Below are 15,937 nucleotides of genomic sequence, written 5' to 3' on the forward strand. Positions count from 1 at the left end.
GGGTGGAACCGGATCGGTTGAAACAAACGAGCGATAAATTGTATACATGCGTGCCCATATACAGGTATTATACCTATAGGCAAATACGCGTTTGTCACAACGAAATTGACATGGAACGGTAATGACTCCAGGCGGAGATGTCGAAGCTTGCGAAAAACGAACGAGACTACGAAGCATGAAAAAAGATACCTGGATGAATAAACGAAACAATGTCCTGCGCGGAGAAAAAAAAAGAAGAGAGGAAAAGAGAAATTCGAGTGCAGAACGCGATAATTGGGTGTCAACCTCCCTCCCTCCCTCTTTTTTCTTTCAATGGCTTGCATACCCCTGTCCAGGTGACATGATCAAAATATCGCTGCAGGTGATGAGTCGTCAGGTATATATCCATGTTTTATTCGAATCCTTATTATTGATGACTACGGTCATCGACTATTTCATAAACCTATCTAAGGTTTGTCAATCGACAGTTCCATCCTTCTTCGAATCCATCGCATCCCGAAGGACTTCTTCTTTTCCCCCCCCCCTTATGTCGGTGTATACCTATGTAGAATTTGAATTTGTTCTGGGGTAGGTACCGTTACAATCTCCGTATTACTTGCGCGCGTATATAGCTACGTTGGTATATAGGTGTATACACTGAGAAACGAGAACTGTGAGAAAGAAAAGGAAAAGGAAGAGGAAAAGAAGGAGGAGCTCCTGGAAACTGAACTAAACTCGTCCACGGTTCGGGTGAGTCAGCGCGCGTTTTAAAGCCCACGGATCGCTACTCGCTTCGTTTTCGGTTTCAGCTAAGTTGTATTTTTTCCAAAACACTCGAGCCTCCGATGCTGCGACGATGAAATTATAAAATTCCATTTCGAATGCAACGTCGATGCAGACGATCCCGATGAGAATCAAATAGTTCAGTGAATTATATTCTGATTTTCGAACGACGAGCCTCATTATATTCGGATTTATAGGGCAGCGCTCATATCGCTTCGTGTTTTTGGTTAGCTCTTATCTTATCTGGTGAAACCATCTCTTTTTGCTCCCTTCCTCTTCTCTGAACTACGCTGGTTCCACCTTCTTATGTACGAGACGACAACTCGACCGACGATTTTTCCTCCTCACCGTTTCTGATCGAATGTTCGAACTTTTTATACAAGTTCCCCATCGCTCTGAAAAACGACGTTCAAATTGCGTTCAGACTCTCCATTTTTTTACACTTTTCGTTCATAAACCGTCGACTCGATTTTCTTGCGAACAAAATTGTGTAAAAAAATTCCACGTTCATTTGGACGACCATTTAGCGTCATCCTCGGCGTAGAAACTACTTTCCTCGTGGTTATTTTGACTGTTTGTTGAGAGATTTTATTAGATTTTGAAAAACTTAAAATTATTACCGATGGAAAATGGCGAAGCGGAATAAATTGACGGAAAATTTTTTATGCACGCGCTCCTCCGACGTTACTCGTATTTATCCACGTGATCACGTATTCGCTCGTACGAATGAATGGATATTCACCGGTGCATTTAGTTTGACTGTTTCTCTGTTTCTAAAGCTCCTGCCGCTGCCGCTGCTGCTGCTTCGGGTTTCGAGACGTGTTGAGAATTTTTCTCTTCGCTGCTACCCTACCGCTGCTGCTATGTGAAAATGAAATAATAAATTGTTCCTGACTGCAGCAGCAGCAAGGCGTTGAGAGGCGACGTAACGCTGCATATACTGCAACGTCGTACCTTAAAAAAAAAAAGGTTTTCACTCGAAATTTGCAATGGGAGAGAAAAACATTTTCTAGTAAATCTTTGAAAAATTGGCAGAATCTTTTTTTGACGGGATATATCTGGTGAACTTCATTATGGACCTAGTGCTGTGCCTTTATTCTCAATTAAACCACAACCCAATTTTTGCAATTTACACACATTGGAACGTATGTATAAAAAGATTAATCGAGTGTATAATCATTCTATGCAGTTGTACCTAAATTCAGAGGCCGGGCTACTGATTGAGCTGGATCGCCAATTTAATATTAAAGCTACCTGACTGCGATGGTGTCACACAGCATCCAAAAACAGTTCGCTGGAATAGGTTTCGAGGTCCAAGTAAAAATTTGTAGGTGATGACATATAGTTCACACCTACGTTAGATCATAAAATAAAATTGTTCCATCTCAACGATTTGCTAAGCATCCATTTATTAAAACTGCATTGCGTCGTTGGATTGACGAAATTGTATATTGTCAATCAGTTCACATCTCAAAAATTTTACGAACGGTTGGTTTTGTCGGTGAGCTACGCAGTACAGCTAATCCTTATTAATGACGTGCCCCTCTTATGTTAAACTGAAACGCTTTCGTCTGCGAGAGAGTTTTTTGCGAGACGGTGCAGCGAGTTTGCGCCGCGTGTTGACAGCAATAGGAATCAATTAGCTCGAGCTCGAGCGTGGCCCGCCAAACTATAAACTTCTCTATCTTCTATAAATTTTTTGCGATTTTTGGGATTATTTTTTTTTTCCGAAGGATCTTTTCGTACTTACAGCGAATGAAGCGATCGCGACAACACAATTTGCTTCGACTGGAAGTTTTCAAGTCATTTGTCGTTCGTTTGTTGCAGAGACGGCATCGGCGAAGGTGGTTGTCGATACGGGATTATTGGTTACCCTATCAGTCGCTCCGGTAGCCTCGGTATTAAATAATAGTAGTAAAAATAGTAAAATAATGGTCGCGTCAAGCCACAGTCTGGAGGAGATGGGTGTGACTCATCCGTCGAGTGCTAGCGGCGACCGCGGAGTCCCGGATAACAACAGGACGGCACAAACTGCTTTGGACAAACGTAGCAGGCTAAGCAACGTGATAAATAATCTCAGAAAGAAGGTGCCCGATGCCCAACCGCAGCAACAGCAGCAGCAGCAGCAGCAGCAACAAGAACAACAGCTTCAGCAACGAAATGATAACGACGGTCGAAACAGCGTCGAAAGAAACCTTGAGAACCTCGAAAAATACGTAATGACTGTCCTCAACGGCGTTATCAAAGATGAAGCGGAAAAGGTCGAAGAGAATAGGGCCGACGAAGAGATGGATTCGCGTAAAAATCAGGCCTCCTCCGGGGCCGTAGAAGCCGAAGCTCAGGCCCCGAAGAACGAACAAGCTTCCTATCCGTATCCGGGAGAGGATAAAACGGAAGAGGAAGAATGGAGGCGTGTGAAAACGGGAATCGAGCTTTCGGACGAGGGTGCGCAAGGGGCGGATAAAAATGCCGACGAGGCACTCGAGGGCGCGAAGAACGTTGTTCAAGAATTAACGTCGACCGGCGCTACGGTCGCGGCGTTGCTCGTACAAGGGTGTAAGAAATCGGGGGAAACTTCGGCCAACGACTTCGGCGGCAGCGGCAACGGCTCCGAGAAAACCGAGGAGTCCGCCGTGGATTTTTCGGACGCCGGTCTCGTTGGAGAGAAAAATGCGAGAAGGTCGTCCGCGGAGAAATGGAAGAATTCCGAGAGCGACTCGGAGGAAAATCCGACGAAATTAATGGATATATGCAGGGAGCTGATGAGCGATCTCCTCAGCAATATAAACAGTCTAATGATCGAGGGAAGAACGAGAGAGACTGAAAATCAAGACACCAGATTGTCCGTGTCATCGCCTAATACGAGTTTCCACTGCAGTCTTCCGTTGGAGAAAGTTGCGCCTGTGCTAAAATCCTGCCACCAGAAAAATCAAACCGCAAATTCTCCATTATCATCATCTTCCGCTTCGATGTCCCCGCAAAGATCACTGTCGCGACCTTCCCCTCCCACCGTTAAGCACCTTTGTCTTTATTGCGACAGAAAATTTCTGTCCATATCGCTGAGGCAACGACATTCCGAGAGGGTCCATCAGGTCGGAGGTGCGGGTGGTAGCCGAAGGTCGGAAAGAAACTCTAGGAAAACAATTCAAAACTGCCAATACTGTTCGGAAAGAGTAACCGATCCCGCACTCGATGGATCCGACTCCAACGATCAAACGCCTTCTTCGGAATCGGTCGACAACCTCGACGGTCTTTTCAGACACATGGCGAGGACGCATTCCGACAGGTACTACGCCTGTGTTCAATGCACCACCAGATACGCGAGCAGGGAAAGCCTCGCGAATCACACGAACGAGGTGCACGGTTCATCTTCTCCTTCTCCGTCGGTTCAGAGTGGCCAGGATAACGGGGGGCGGGAAACTCCGAACGACCGAAGTACGACGCAGACGGTGACATCGGTCAGGGAGCAGCTCGGGGAGCAAGTTAAATCCGAGAAGAGATCATCGGAGATCCATGAAATTGGGAAAAAAGATGCGCTTATTAACCTCGGGAGCCCGGACTTCGACAGCACGTTCTACAGCAGCGTTAGCTGCAACATTAGAGAAAATTTACTCCATCATCTCGACGGAAAATTACAGACAAATTCGCCCGCGATCGTTTTACCCGCGGCGGAGGTGAAGGCTCAGCCAATTCCGCCGCAGCAACAGCAGCAAAATTTCTACGACAGTAACGCTACGCAGATACAGTTTCCGATCGATATATCCCTTACAGCTGCTACTCCGGTTTACAGCAAGGAATACTCGACCGACGGAAGCGGCGAAAATTCCAGCGAGTACGCCCAGAGACCCGGAAAAACAAGAACGCACCCGAGAAGGGTGTCGTTCGAGAAGTACAATTTTCCGAGGAAGTACGACGGTAAGGAACCTTGGTCTTGTTCGATAAAAGACCTCAGTAAATTCGATATCTCGACTCAGTTGACGCTGAGGAAAAAACAGCAGCTCACCAAAGCTTCGTCGACGATTAATAGGCTCGGTTGCCAGAACGATTCGGGCGAGCAAATAATAAGGAGCGCGGCATCGGGACAGATGGAAATAATAATCAACGTACGAAGGAATTCGGACGACGAGAAAACTGCCCTCGGTGATTCGCTCGACGCTCTTGGCACGGCGAGCGTTCCTACGGAAGATTCTTCACCGAATTCTTCCAGGTGTTCCGATCTCAATTTATCCGAAACTGACTCTAACAATACGATGTTCACCAAGGAATTTGCGAAATTCATGAGACTCAAGAGGTGGGACGAGGAGGATCAGAACGTCAAGAATCACAGGGAGGTCGTTTACGCCGAACTTACCGGGGAATGGTCCAGACCCAGGATTTACATATGCGGTGCATGCGCCGACAGACACGTGAGTTATTGTTCAGAAATTTTTTATTTGAAAATACTATTCGATCGGGAGATTTATTCTATGATTGCGGAAAAATTGTCGAACTCATTTCTTTCCGCACCTTCTAATTTTCAATTGCTTAACCGAGGTGTGGTGTGTATATAAGAAGTAAAAAAGAAGCGGAAGTTACTTTCTTCCACCCTCCGTGAAGTGTTTCGATCTTTACTCAAAGTTCGCCTCCACTAATTGCCCGGCTTTTCTCTTTTTCCTTCAGAGGTCAAGTAGCTATTTGTCCCTATCCTTTTATAACATCACCTTTCTCTCTCCAAGTTCCTCTAGCGAAAGTAAATCGGTAGATAGACCGATCGCGATAGAGATAGCTCTTTCTTCTCCTCATATCATTTTTTGTGTATTGTTTCCGTACAGATAACTCTAAAAGAAATGGAGGAGCACAAAGCTTGCGCTCATCCGAACGTCTGGTGTTCGCATTTCGAGTTCGCGGGTGATCAACGTGATCTTTACAAGCACCTTTTCATCAACGGAAAGGGTTCTCCAACGGCGAAAGCCCGAGCGGCGATATCCCCCGATAAAATCTGCACGAAGTGTTCGAGGAATTGCAATACCCTCGCTGAACTGCACAGGCATATGCTCGAGTGCGGCGGTGACCAGACATGGCTCTTGGGGCTTTTTGGCAACGGTAAAAAGAAGTGCAAATGGCGGCCATTCGGCAGTCGCAGCAGACGAAGAAGACAACGTGGAATGAAAAGGAATATTCAAAACTCGCAACAAACCCCCAGGGCCAACACGCCTAAGGAAAGACCCCCCAGTGGCCCTCGAGTCCGGCCTAGCGATCGTAAGCTTTCTTTTTTTTTCCTCTCTACGTTCAATTTTACAGATAACTCAGAATTTGGATATTCCTGTAAATATATTCCTTTGAACTCGTGAGCATTCCTTTGTATCGGGGAATTTTTTTCGGATGATTCTGTAAAATATATAGAGTAAAAAATAATTAGTCAAAATTCATTGGACTACTTTCTGAATGAATGATAAACTTAGGCATTTGTTAATGTCCATTACTAGGAGAAAGTATCCAGAAAATGTTGGCCAATCTGCCTCCCAAGAGAGCCTCTAGAAAAGTGCTGAGAGAAGAAAATCTCGCTAGATCCAGGGAAGCAGCACAAACTGTAAGTGTAACAGTAATTTTTTACCTTGTACCGTCATAGTAAAAAACCTCGGTAAAAACTCTAGTCTTCGTCCAGCGGCACGTCGAAGAAAATTATGCGCAGTTGAAAAACGTCTATTTCTTGTGAAAAGAAGTCCCGGTTCCCTTCTAAATATTTTTCCGTGTTTTCAAAAACTGTTCGATCGACAAACCAACGGAGACTTGTTTTCAATTTGTGCCATTCAATTAGCGTATCTAGCGAACTGAATTAAAAAAGACGAAACTGAAATAGGGCGCGACTAAAACTGAAGCTGGAAAAGGAGAGATAAAATAAAACTAAAATGATGTACCAAAAAAAAAAAATAGAATCTAAAAGTCTGACGAAGATAAGTCTCCGGCATTGCCGGTGACTCTGGTGAATTTCCTCCCTCCCCACTGCTTCCTCTCCTGACTCGCTTCGTTTCTTCCCCTCCTGTGAAACTTACCAATGTAAGTGGAGTGTATTGATTGGTGATACCGGACACGCATACACAAACAAACTATACCACAGGCGATGGAACTATAGGCTTGTTTGCGTGTGCACCGGTAAACCGACACGGCCTACAGAATCCCCCTTCTTCGACTTCTTCGCTTCCTCCTCCTCGTCTTTCTCTTCGCAGTGTGCAGTGCCCAAGGTATAAAACGTTATTCCGTCACCTTGTTTTGTACGAATGAATCCATAGGGTGCCGAAAAAGTAAAGAAGTTGATCAAAAAAAAAAAAAAAAGAAAAAGAAAAAGAAAATAGAAATTCTGCACCACCGAAAGAGAGATACCGATGGATTCCAGTAATCTTTTTCTGTCTGATTTTTTTTTTTTTTTTGCGGGTTCCATGTTCTCGATTTAGTTGCATCGCAGTTGTGGTTAACGGGAGTTAAAATACTATAATAGTAGGGATACTCGATTCGTATACCCAAATGCTTTGGGTGCACAAAGTTTTGATCACTATCTCGGCGTAATTTGTGAAGAAAAAACTGAAATCTTAGAAAAAAGAGGAAAGAAGTTGAAAAATCAGAGAGAGAGAGAGGCAGGTAAACGGAAAGCGAGCTTGAAAGGATATATTACCTCGGGTTAATTGAACGAACAAGAAAGTTGGATCCCCTCGTAGTTGAATCAAACATTTTGACTTGTTGTGATGATTAATCGACGCACTCAATAAGTCGACAATTTTACGATTAATTAAAACTCTTCAGCACTCGATATAGATACGCCTATGTAGAGTCAAATTAAATTTTGACTCACTCAATTACGAACGATTCGACCAGTTTGTTGTCTCACTCCTCGCCATCTTCTTGGCTGACAACAAGACGATTTATCGTTGAAAGTCATGCAATCTACGCGTATACCAAGAAATTTTATACATTTTCACAGCGCTAGGGGCGGGGGGGGGGGGGGGGGGGGAAAGAGGAACATGATTGAATAAAGGGTATAAAATGATATGTTCGCAGGTTCAAACGCGGTCGCGACCTCGGATGTCAGCTGAAGCGTCGTCCTCGGCGGTACAATCACGAAATAAGGCGGTATTGAAAAATAAGCTTTTGAAAAATGCCAAGTCGTTTCAACGCAACCGAAGCAGAATCGATAATATAACCGCGGCGATTGAGAGCGTTGTTAGTCGTAGAATGGAGGCGATTGTCGAGGGGAAGGCTATGGAGAGCAGGAAGAATGAGGACTCGATAAACAGAGTTGCCAAAACAGCTGCCAAGAACGTTATCGGCGTTTTGAGTAAAAAGAAAAATGTCAAAACGAAAAACAGCACAATCGCCAACATCGAAAATCCTAGAACACGAGCCAGACTACTCGGTAGCACTAGGGTATCGAATCGTTCAAAGAACAATGCGACAAACTCTACTATTCCAACGCCCTCGAAGAATGCTTCCGGAGGTGGTAAAATTCAACATCTGCAACAGACCGGAGGAAAAAATAGTCCTCTGGACTCTGAAGCCCTCGAAGAAGAAGACAACGAAGAGGAAGACGAAGATAATATAGAAGAAGAAAACCGATCTCAAACTCCGTTGGGAGGCGTCAGGACAAGGAAGAGCAAGCTCACCGATCCTGCAGCATCGATCAAAGCCAAACAGCAGCCGAGAACCAATGACGGAAAATTTGCCAGAAGTCCGAACCCGAGAACCACCGCAAAAGGGGCACAGATTTCCGATCGTTATCCCCGCCGACATGTACACACCACGCAGTTTGTTCCGAAATCACGTATCAAAGCGACGCGAGAATTTTCCAAAGATCAAATTTATAAGTCGGGAAAAAGAGGTGGCAGACTTTCATCCGATAGTGACAAAATGCCCACCCTGGAACCCGCTGTGCCGGTAAAAAATATGAACCAAAATAACGATAAGGAATCCGATAAACCGGGCAGAGGGAATGAACTTCCAGTATTGTCACCGATCGCGGTTACCGAACGCCGAGCTTCTAAGGGTATGGAAAAGGACGTCGGCAAGATGACTCTGATCGAAGATCACCTCGACTTCGACGACGTTCTTGAAAAGAGCGTGATCGATGTCGCTGCGCTGAAGAACACATTTCAAAAAGAGAATGCTCTCGAACAGAAAAAGAATGGTCAGCACAAACGGAATAGAGGAACGAGAGGCAGGCGGGTTAACTCGGCGGTTGCCCCACCGACCCCTGTGACTTCTTCGGCGTCATCGTCTTCGGCATCTTCATGTTCATCGTCGTCATTGTCGCCGTCTTTAACCCGGGGAAAGGCAAAAACTCGAAAAAATGTACCGCACAAGAAGAGCGACGTGGTAGAAAATCAAGAGGATAAAGAGGGGCAGACGGAAGTAATTAGAGACGATATCTTGACGAGATTTGGGATCAAGGTTGGCGAACAAAAACCGACCAGGCGATCGACGCGGACTTTGTCATTGCCTAAGGAACAAGAGGACGGAACCAACGCCTCAGTCGACGAGCTCTCTGAAAATCCTTCGCAAGACGCGGTCTACCGCAAAGTTGGACGAACGAGAAAATCACCAAGGAATTTAGCGGCGAAAAACACGACGACGAAAGTAGAAACACCGAAGACAATTGAGCGACCGAATGAAGACGAAGATCCTGTAGAGGATCGGATTGGTGAAAAAATATCAGAAGAGAGTAAACCAGATTCGACCAACGATGCCGAAAATTTGCTTCCTAACGGCGAATGTGACCCCGAAGAACAGCTCGAGGAGGATTTAGGATTGCTTCAAAGGGGTAGAGGGCTCGGAAAACGACGTGGACGAATTAAACAAAAGCCGAGAATCGACGACGACGGTATCCCCGATTTGGAGACGCAGGAGGAAGATGAGGAGACCGCCGAATTCGTGTCAAATGCGAATCTCGAGCACTTGCAGCTTGAGTCGAGCAACTCGAACGTAGATAGTGGAAAAGAAAACTCGTCGGAGACACCGATTACGGTACCGAAACCCCGGGCGATCAGGACAAGGAAGATCAAAAGCGGACGTCCCGGTCGCGAGAGAACTGCAAAGAGAACTTTGGGTAGTGTGATCGGAATTTTGACCGAGGGCGTTAATATACCTGTCGAAGTTCAGCAGAGTGTAGTTCTCACCGTTCAAACATCCGTGGGACCGGAAACTGTCAGTTCAGGAAATGAATTCAGACTCGAAGAAGAACACCGTGAAGAAGTAGCCGACGATGACACGGAGGAAAAAAAATTGGAGGACGGGGGTGAACGCGAAGTTGTCCAAAGCCTGGAATCGCTACCTAATTCTGAACCGAAACCGACGAATGTTCCTGAAAGTGGTTCAATCACATTAGAGGGAAGTACTCAAGTTGTACAGAAACCCGAAAGTCGAACGAGTCTGATTGATTCAGGCAATGAAAAAATTCTTCAAAACGTTCAGGACCACGAGGAACCTCCGAAGGTTTCGGAAACGTTCGTGACTCCGGTTTCCACAGCTTCGAATGATAAGTCTGAGGCGGCTTTGGAAAGAAAGGAGACCGTAGAACCATCAACCGATATTATAAAAGATCTATCACGTAGAAAACCCAAGGGTAAGGGATCTTTTCTAGAAAAAATTGTATCAAAAATAGCTAAGAAAAAAGACGTGTTATTAGTGGAAGGTGACGTTGGGTCTCTTCTAGACAACGCCGTCGATGAATTAACTAATATATTAGATGAGGTAGCACCAAATCTCGCAGCTGAAAGTCTGACGGAAAACCTTAGTACACGAAACGATAGAGTGATTAGCGTTTTTCGTGTGCCCGAAGACGAAGCGAAAACGGCCTTGAGAACCAAAGAACCAGATGAGAAAAAAGAGGTGATTCCAGTTTTGCCGATGAATTATGAAACTGTCGAAAAATCTGTGTCGGTTGTTGAAAAGGGACCAATTATTAGGGAGAATATATTGAGGATTCCGGATATATCGTTTCTTCGCACTCTGCGGGAACACAGAGCTCAGGAATCCGTTGAACTTGATCCGGAAATAAAAGCTAACGAGGATCCCATGGCCTCGAAAAAGCGTGCCTTCGAAACCAACACCCCGAAAAAAAATAAGAGGAAATCCGTGGACGCCGACGCAGTTCCGGAAGCGGAGGATATTTCCACGGAAGAACTATGCCTTGCTGACATAATGAAGTTAATTCAGAAACCGAAAATTACCGCGGAAAATGACGGCGACTCAGCGAGACCTGGAAAACGAAAACCAGACGACGAAAGGGACCAAAAAATCCCTGACGGAAATTTAGAAGTTAAAGATTTCGGCCCATGCACTGTGATTGAAAATTCGTTACCCGAAAAATGCGGCTCCAAAAGACCCAAGCGGAGATCTGCAAAAAACAAATCACTACTTCACGAACATTTGTCCCTCGAGGATGACGACTCGCGTCCAGTAGTGGCCGAGGAGGACGCTGAAGATTTTGAAGACGGCTCTAAACCAATGAAAATCTCTCCAAAGAAATTTAATAAACGAAAAACACTGCCAGACGACGATAGAGAGTCTCATGGTACAGAGACCGGTGAATCGTTGAAATTAAATAACTCGGGAAATCGTTCGGCTAAGCGAAGATCGGTGCAAATGAGCGACTCCACTCCGGAAGAACTAACGCCTGCGGAGCTTATCAAAAAACCTTCCGGTGGTGGTACTTTCAAAGCCTCGTTTTCTGTCAACGAAATATTGCAGGAAGAACCCCAAAGAGTCTTTGCCCAGAGAAGGTCTTCCAAAAGGAAATCATCCGTTGCTAGCGATAATGATACTGAAATCTGCCTCGATGATCGCCCTTCAACCTTGAAGACTGACGAATTTAATGAAAATTCAGGGAGCAAGGCCAAGAACATCAAACGACTGACTGATAATAGTGTCTTTGTCCCTTTGGATGAAAAAATTAACGCGACTGAGCCAACAGAATATTCAAACGCTAGCCATGATTTTGAACTTGCAGACGTTAAATCTGAAACGAAGAAAAGGAAGTCGATAACCGTCGGCGTAGAATCTGAAGAGCTAGCGGGCGGTGACTACGAAGTGCGAACGGAGGCGCTGACAGAGGAATCCAAAAAGATAAAAACTTCAACGTCCGCAGTTGTTGAAGAACCCGCTACGGTGAAAAAACGCGTTACGAAGAAGATTTCCCTCGTCGACGAGCATTTGGATTTGCCTTCTGACGAGCTTGTAACACCCTCCGAACCTCAATCCCCGATCTTATCTTCGGCAGAGGTGAGGGTCGACTGTCTATCGGAGTCCGGAGAAGGGCGATTGAGATCGTTACGCAGAAGAAATTCGAAGCGGAAATCCTTAGCCGAAGATCACCTGGAACTTTTCGATGAGGAAGAAATTAAAGCGCAGCTGGAAACATTCAAGATTCCTGAAATCAGCGACGTTCATTACACGAGAACGAGACGATCTTCGAAGAGACTTCTGACTTTAAGCGAGCCAGAGACGCCAGAGAGTAATTCTGAACCGAAAACCGATACCGTCGATCACTCTGAGCTACCGACAAAACGAACAGTTGCAAGAAAATCATCAACGGAACGATCTCTCGGTGAATTATCCGCCTCTCAACCAAACGGGGGTCCAGATCGTCCCGAGAGCGATACCGAGTCGACGTTGAAACCAATTCCCACATCCGCCAAACCTGCCGAAGTTCACATTGCTGAAAATAAAATTGAACAAACTGCGACAGAATTTATCGATAACTCCGAGGAGACGCCGCTGATCAATGAACACGCAGAGGCTACCGTAAAAGATGATGGGGTCATTGAAAAGTCGCCCAGCCCAGCGCTGACCGAGTCGATGAATTCTAACAGCGAACTGGAAACAACCACGGATATTTCCGTGCAAGATGATGATCAGCTGCAACAACAACAGACTCCGAAAAAAAGAGGATCAGGTAACTTTGCCGTTGGGCACACGAAAACCGGAGAGATATTAATAGTGGAGAAGAAAAAAAAACTGACGAAAGAAGAAGCGAGGTTTTTCTGCGAAGTTTGCACTACCAGTTTCACTCGGAAAAGTTCACTGAAAAAGCACAACTCATCTCAGTCGCATCTCATACAGGTTGCCAAGGCTGAAAGTTCGGAAAAAACTTCTGAAATCGACGAATTCTCTCCTCTGGAAGGCGAAGAAGGTGACGATAATACGAAAGCAAGTGAAGAACGCGAAGAAGACGATCAAAATCACGATTATTGGGGCTCGGACGAGAGTTTGGATGCCCTAGAAGAATCGGTTGAGAAATTACCCCAAAGAAACACCTCCACCCCGAAATGTGAGTTGCCCGTTATTACCGCACCGCTCCGCGCCCCGAAACACTCTCTGACAGCCCAAATATCCGAAGAGGAAGCTCTGGAGGAGGAGCTGCTCGACGAAGAGATCTGTAAGATAACTGAAAATATGACACACGATGATTTCGTATTGACTGACCACATCAGCCCGGATATACCGACGACGGTGGCGTTGACGGAAAATAATATCGAGAATAGGGAGGAATCTGACTCTCTGAAAGCTTCGAAGACGATCGGAAATCCAAAGGACAAGAAACGAAATCTCGCCGAAGAACACTTGGATTTAGACACTCCCAGTCCGCTGCAGACCTGCGAAATAGACGCAAATCCAGAATCATCGAATCTTCAGGTCCCACCTCCGGCGACCTCACCAACGCTCTTCGAAATTGAGCCTCCCGAAATAAAAGCTGCCAAATTCAGTAAATCCACGAAAAATTTTGTCGGTCAAGATTTACTGCTCACTAAAACCGTTGCAGAAGCCGAAGAAGCACCTCTTGTGAAAATAACCGAAGATACGACTGAATCGACGTCTTCGTCGAGCGCCAGAGCGTTTTGTCCAAAAAGTTTAGCTTCGGTAGACGACATCGCAGGGGCAAAAATTTCTGATATCGGATCATCGCGTGTAGTCAGCATTCCAGTTACGATTCAGCGCGATGTTCTAGTCCCCGAGGACGAATCCTCGTCGGATCGACCTCTGGCCGAAGTGCTGAAGAAGGTGTCGCTGCCCAGGAGCAGAAATTCACGTCGATGTCTCACCCCAGATGAAAAATCAGGGGACATCGGGATCCCGACGAATTCCGAAGAAGGATTCAAGAAGCGCTCATCGGCGATGACTCTAGATTTTCTGAACATTACGGAAAAATTGAGCGTGCCTCCCGTGACTCGATCCGAAGAGGAAAGTAAGCGAAAGCCTGACGCTGATTTCGACAGCGACGATAGCTGCCTGGACAAAAGAATATCCGCGGACATCAGAAAGCTCTTGGACGACCCGGAAATGAGCGAAGATCAGAAGGAAATAGAAAAGAGCGAAGTCCCGTTAAAAGCGAGTCTCTCTTACGATGACCTTGAGGCGGGAAAGGGACGTAGAAAAACTGCTGGAAAAAAAGCAGTGCGCCAAAACGGCAGCGGCAGATCTTGGGGGAAGGAACATCCTCGAGAGTCGAAAACAATCAGAGACAGACGTAGGCAGAAGGTCGTGAAGAATTTGGCTGGCAGTGAAGAAAGCGGTTCGAGCGAAGACGATGAAAACGACGATGATGAAACTAGCGACATCGAACGAACGCCGAAATCCACGAATAAGAACAAAATCGTCAAGACTGTATTTGGTCGGGTTTTCGGCGGTGACAAGGTTGAGAAATCTGAAAAAATTCAGGACAAGGTGAAAGAAGTTTTGGACGACTGGGATTCCCGATCCGACGACGACTCCGGAGTCAAACACGATCAGATATCCTCCTCATCCAGAACATCTCCAGGGTCTAGAGTGAGGTCCTCACGTTCCAAAAAGAGACACAATCGTTCAAAAACGAAACCGAGGGCGAGCGAAGAACGTGCGAAATCGACACCGTGTCGTCGAAGTAAGAAACGCGCGGAAGAACGAATCTCGAAAGCCTTCGAAGAAGAGTCCGCATCCACCGGGAAGGAGATCGCGGATCGCTTTCTGCTTGAACCCGACGAAGACAACGAATTTCCCGAGGTATCGGATCACCGCGACAGCTCCAAAACCGACGAGGTCCCAAAAATAGGCGACGATCAGTGGGCCCTTTTCAGCGGGGATAATGCAAACCGAGTTATTCCGGCACCGAAAGAAATTGAGGCGAAAAGATTTTCGTCCAAGGCTAAGCAACGCGAAGACTCACCCTTCGCTGACGCTGCATTGTTACCGCCGTGGCCGTCCATGCTACCCTCGCCCTCATCTTCGCCGTCTCCATCTTCCCCCGGGCAAAGTAGCATGGCTCGTAGTAGCGTTCGAAATCGATCGCCAACTCCGGATCGAAACTCTCAATCTTCCGGAGTCTCTGATTCAGAAAATGACGATGGTCCACGAGGAAGATTATCTCCGATCTACGCTCGCAACACACCCGATACCTCAATGATGGACAGCGGATCCGAAGCGAACAGCAACGATCTGGAGTCCGCCGCTTATAATATTGACGGCAAAAAATCCGTCTCGCCTCTTGTTTCTCCCAGTCTGAAGAGAATCGAAGACGAGTCTCAAGTCGTCACGATTGCACCGACCGACGCGTTGGAGGACAACGCTCTAGATGTTCCTCGTACTGTAAACGTACCGACTGCAAACTCTGTGCAAAAACCGCGTCAAGCAAAAGTGCTTAACTTCGACGAAGAACTCTTCGTCGAATGCTGTTCGAGACTCAAGGCATCTTCAGAAAACGAATTACGCGGAGCCAAGAAAATAGAAATCGTTCACTCCGATGGCTACCACAAGAAGGATATCGGTCCCGATGGGAGCGTACACAGAACCGTACGCGATAGATGGAGGGATGTCGAGAGTCAGAACAGCCTTGGAAGTCTCTTGGAGTCTGTCAATCAGGTAATTCATTTAAATATTCTATAACTCGTTAGCATCCAGCGATGTAGAAACAAATGACTACAATTTTCTCCTGGTAAAATGTCAGAGAGTTCATTATCGAATCAATTACCGGGGACGGAAACGATGTTATATTATACGAAAATAGACATTACTAGTGCGTTAGGTGTAGTCCGCCCGTACCACAGATGTAATTACGTAAGGTCCAAGTTCACGAACACGTGCAAACTTGCACCAGTACCCGTCATGTTCTAACTAATTTTCGTAAAAGGGTTTTGCCACATCCATGGCAGAAATTTACGCTACCCATCGCTTCATA

The 15,937-nt window shown here is 46.0% G+C and overlaps 1 protein-coding gene across 2 annotated transcripts in view; it reads left to right on the forward strand.

Moving 5' to 3' along the window:
• The window catches only part of LOC105683554 (microtubule-associated protein futsch), a 47,923-nt gene that overhangs the window by 25,597 nt on the left and 6,389 nt on the right, over positions 1 to 15,937 (forward strand). For both annotated transcript variants that reach the window (XM_012396233.3, XM_048649136.1), the window contains 4 exons: positions 2,590 to 5,168; positions 5,574 to 6,000; positions 6,228 to 6,331; positions 7,795 to 15,621. In XM_012396233.3, the coding sequence (XP_012251656.2) occupies positions 2,590 to 5,168; positions 5,574 to 6,000; positions 6,228 to 6,331; positions 7,795 to 15,621 (10,937 nt within the window). The remainder of the gene's footprint in view (positions 1 to 2,589; positions 5,169 to 5,573; positions 6,001 to 6,227; positions 6,332 to 7,794; positions 15,622 to 15,937) is intronic.

The sequence above is a fragment of the Athalia rosae genome, chromosome 1 (genome assembly GCF_917208135.1).
Source record: "Athalia rosae chromosome 1, iyAthRosa1.1, whole genome shotgun sequence".
Taxonomy (NCBI): domain Eukaryota; kingdom Metazoa; phylum Arthropoda; class Insecta; order Hymenoptera; family Athaliidae; genus Athalia; species Athalia rosae.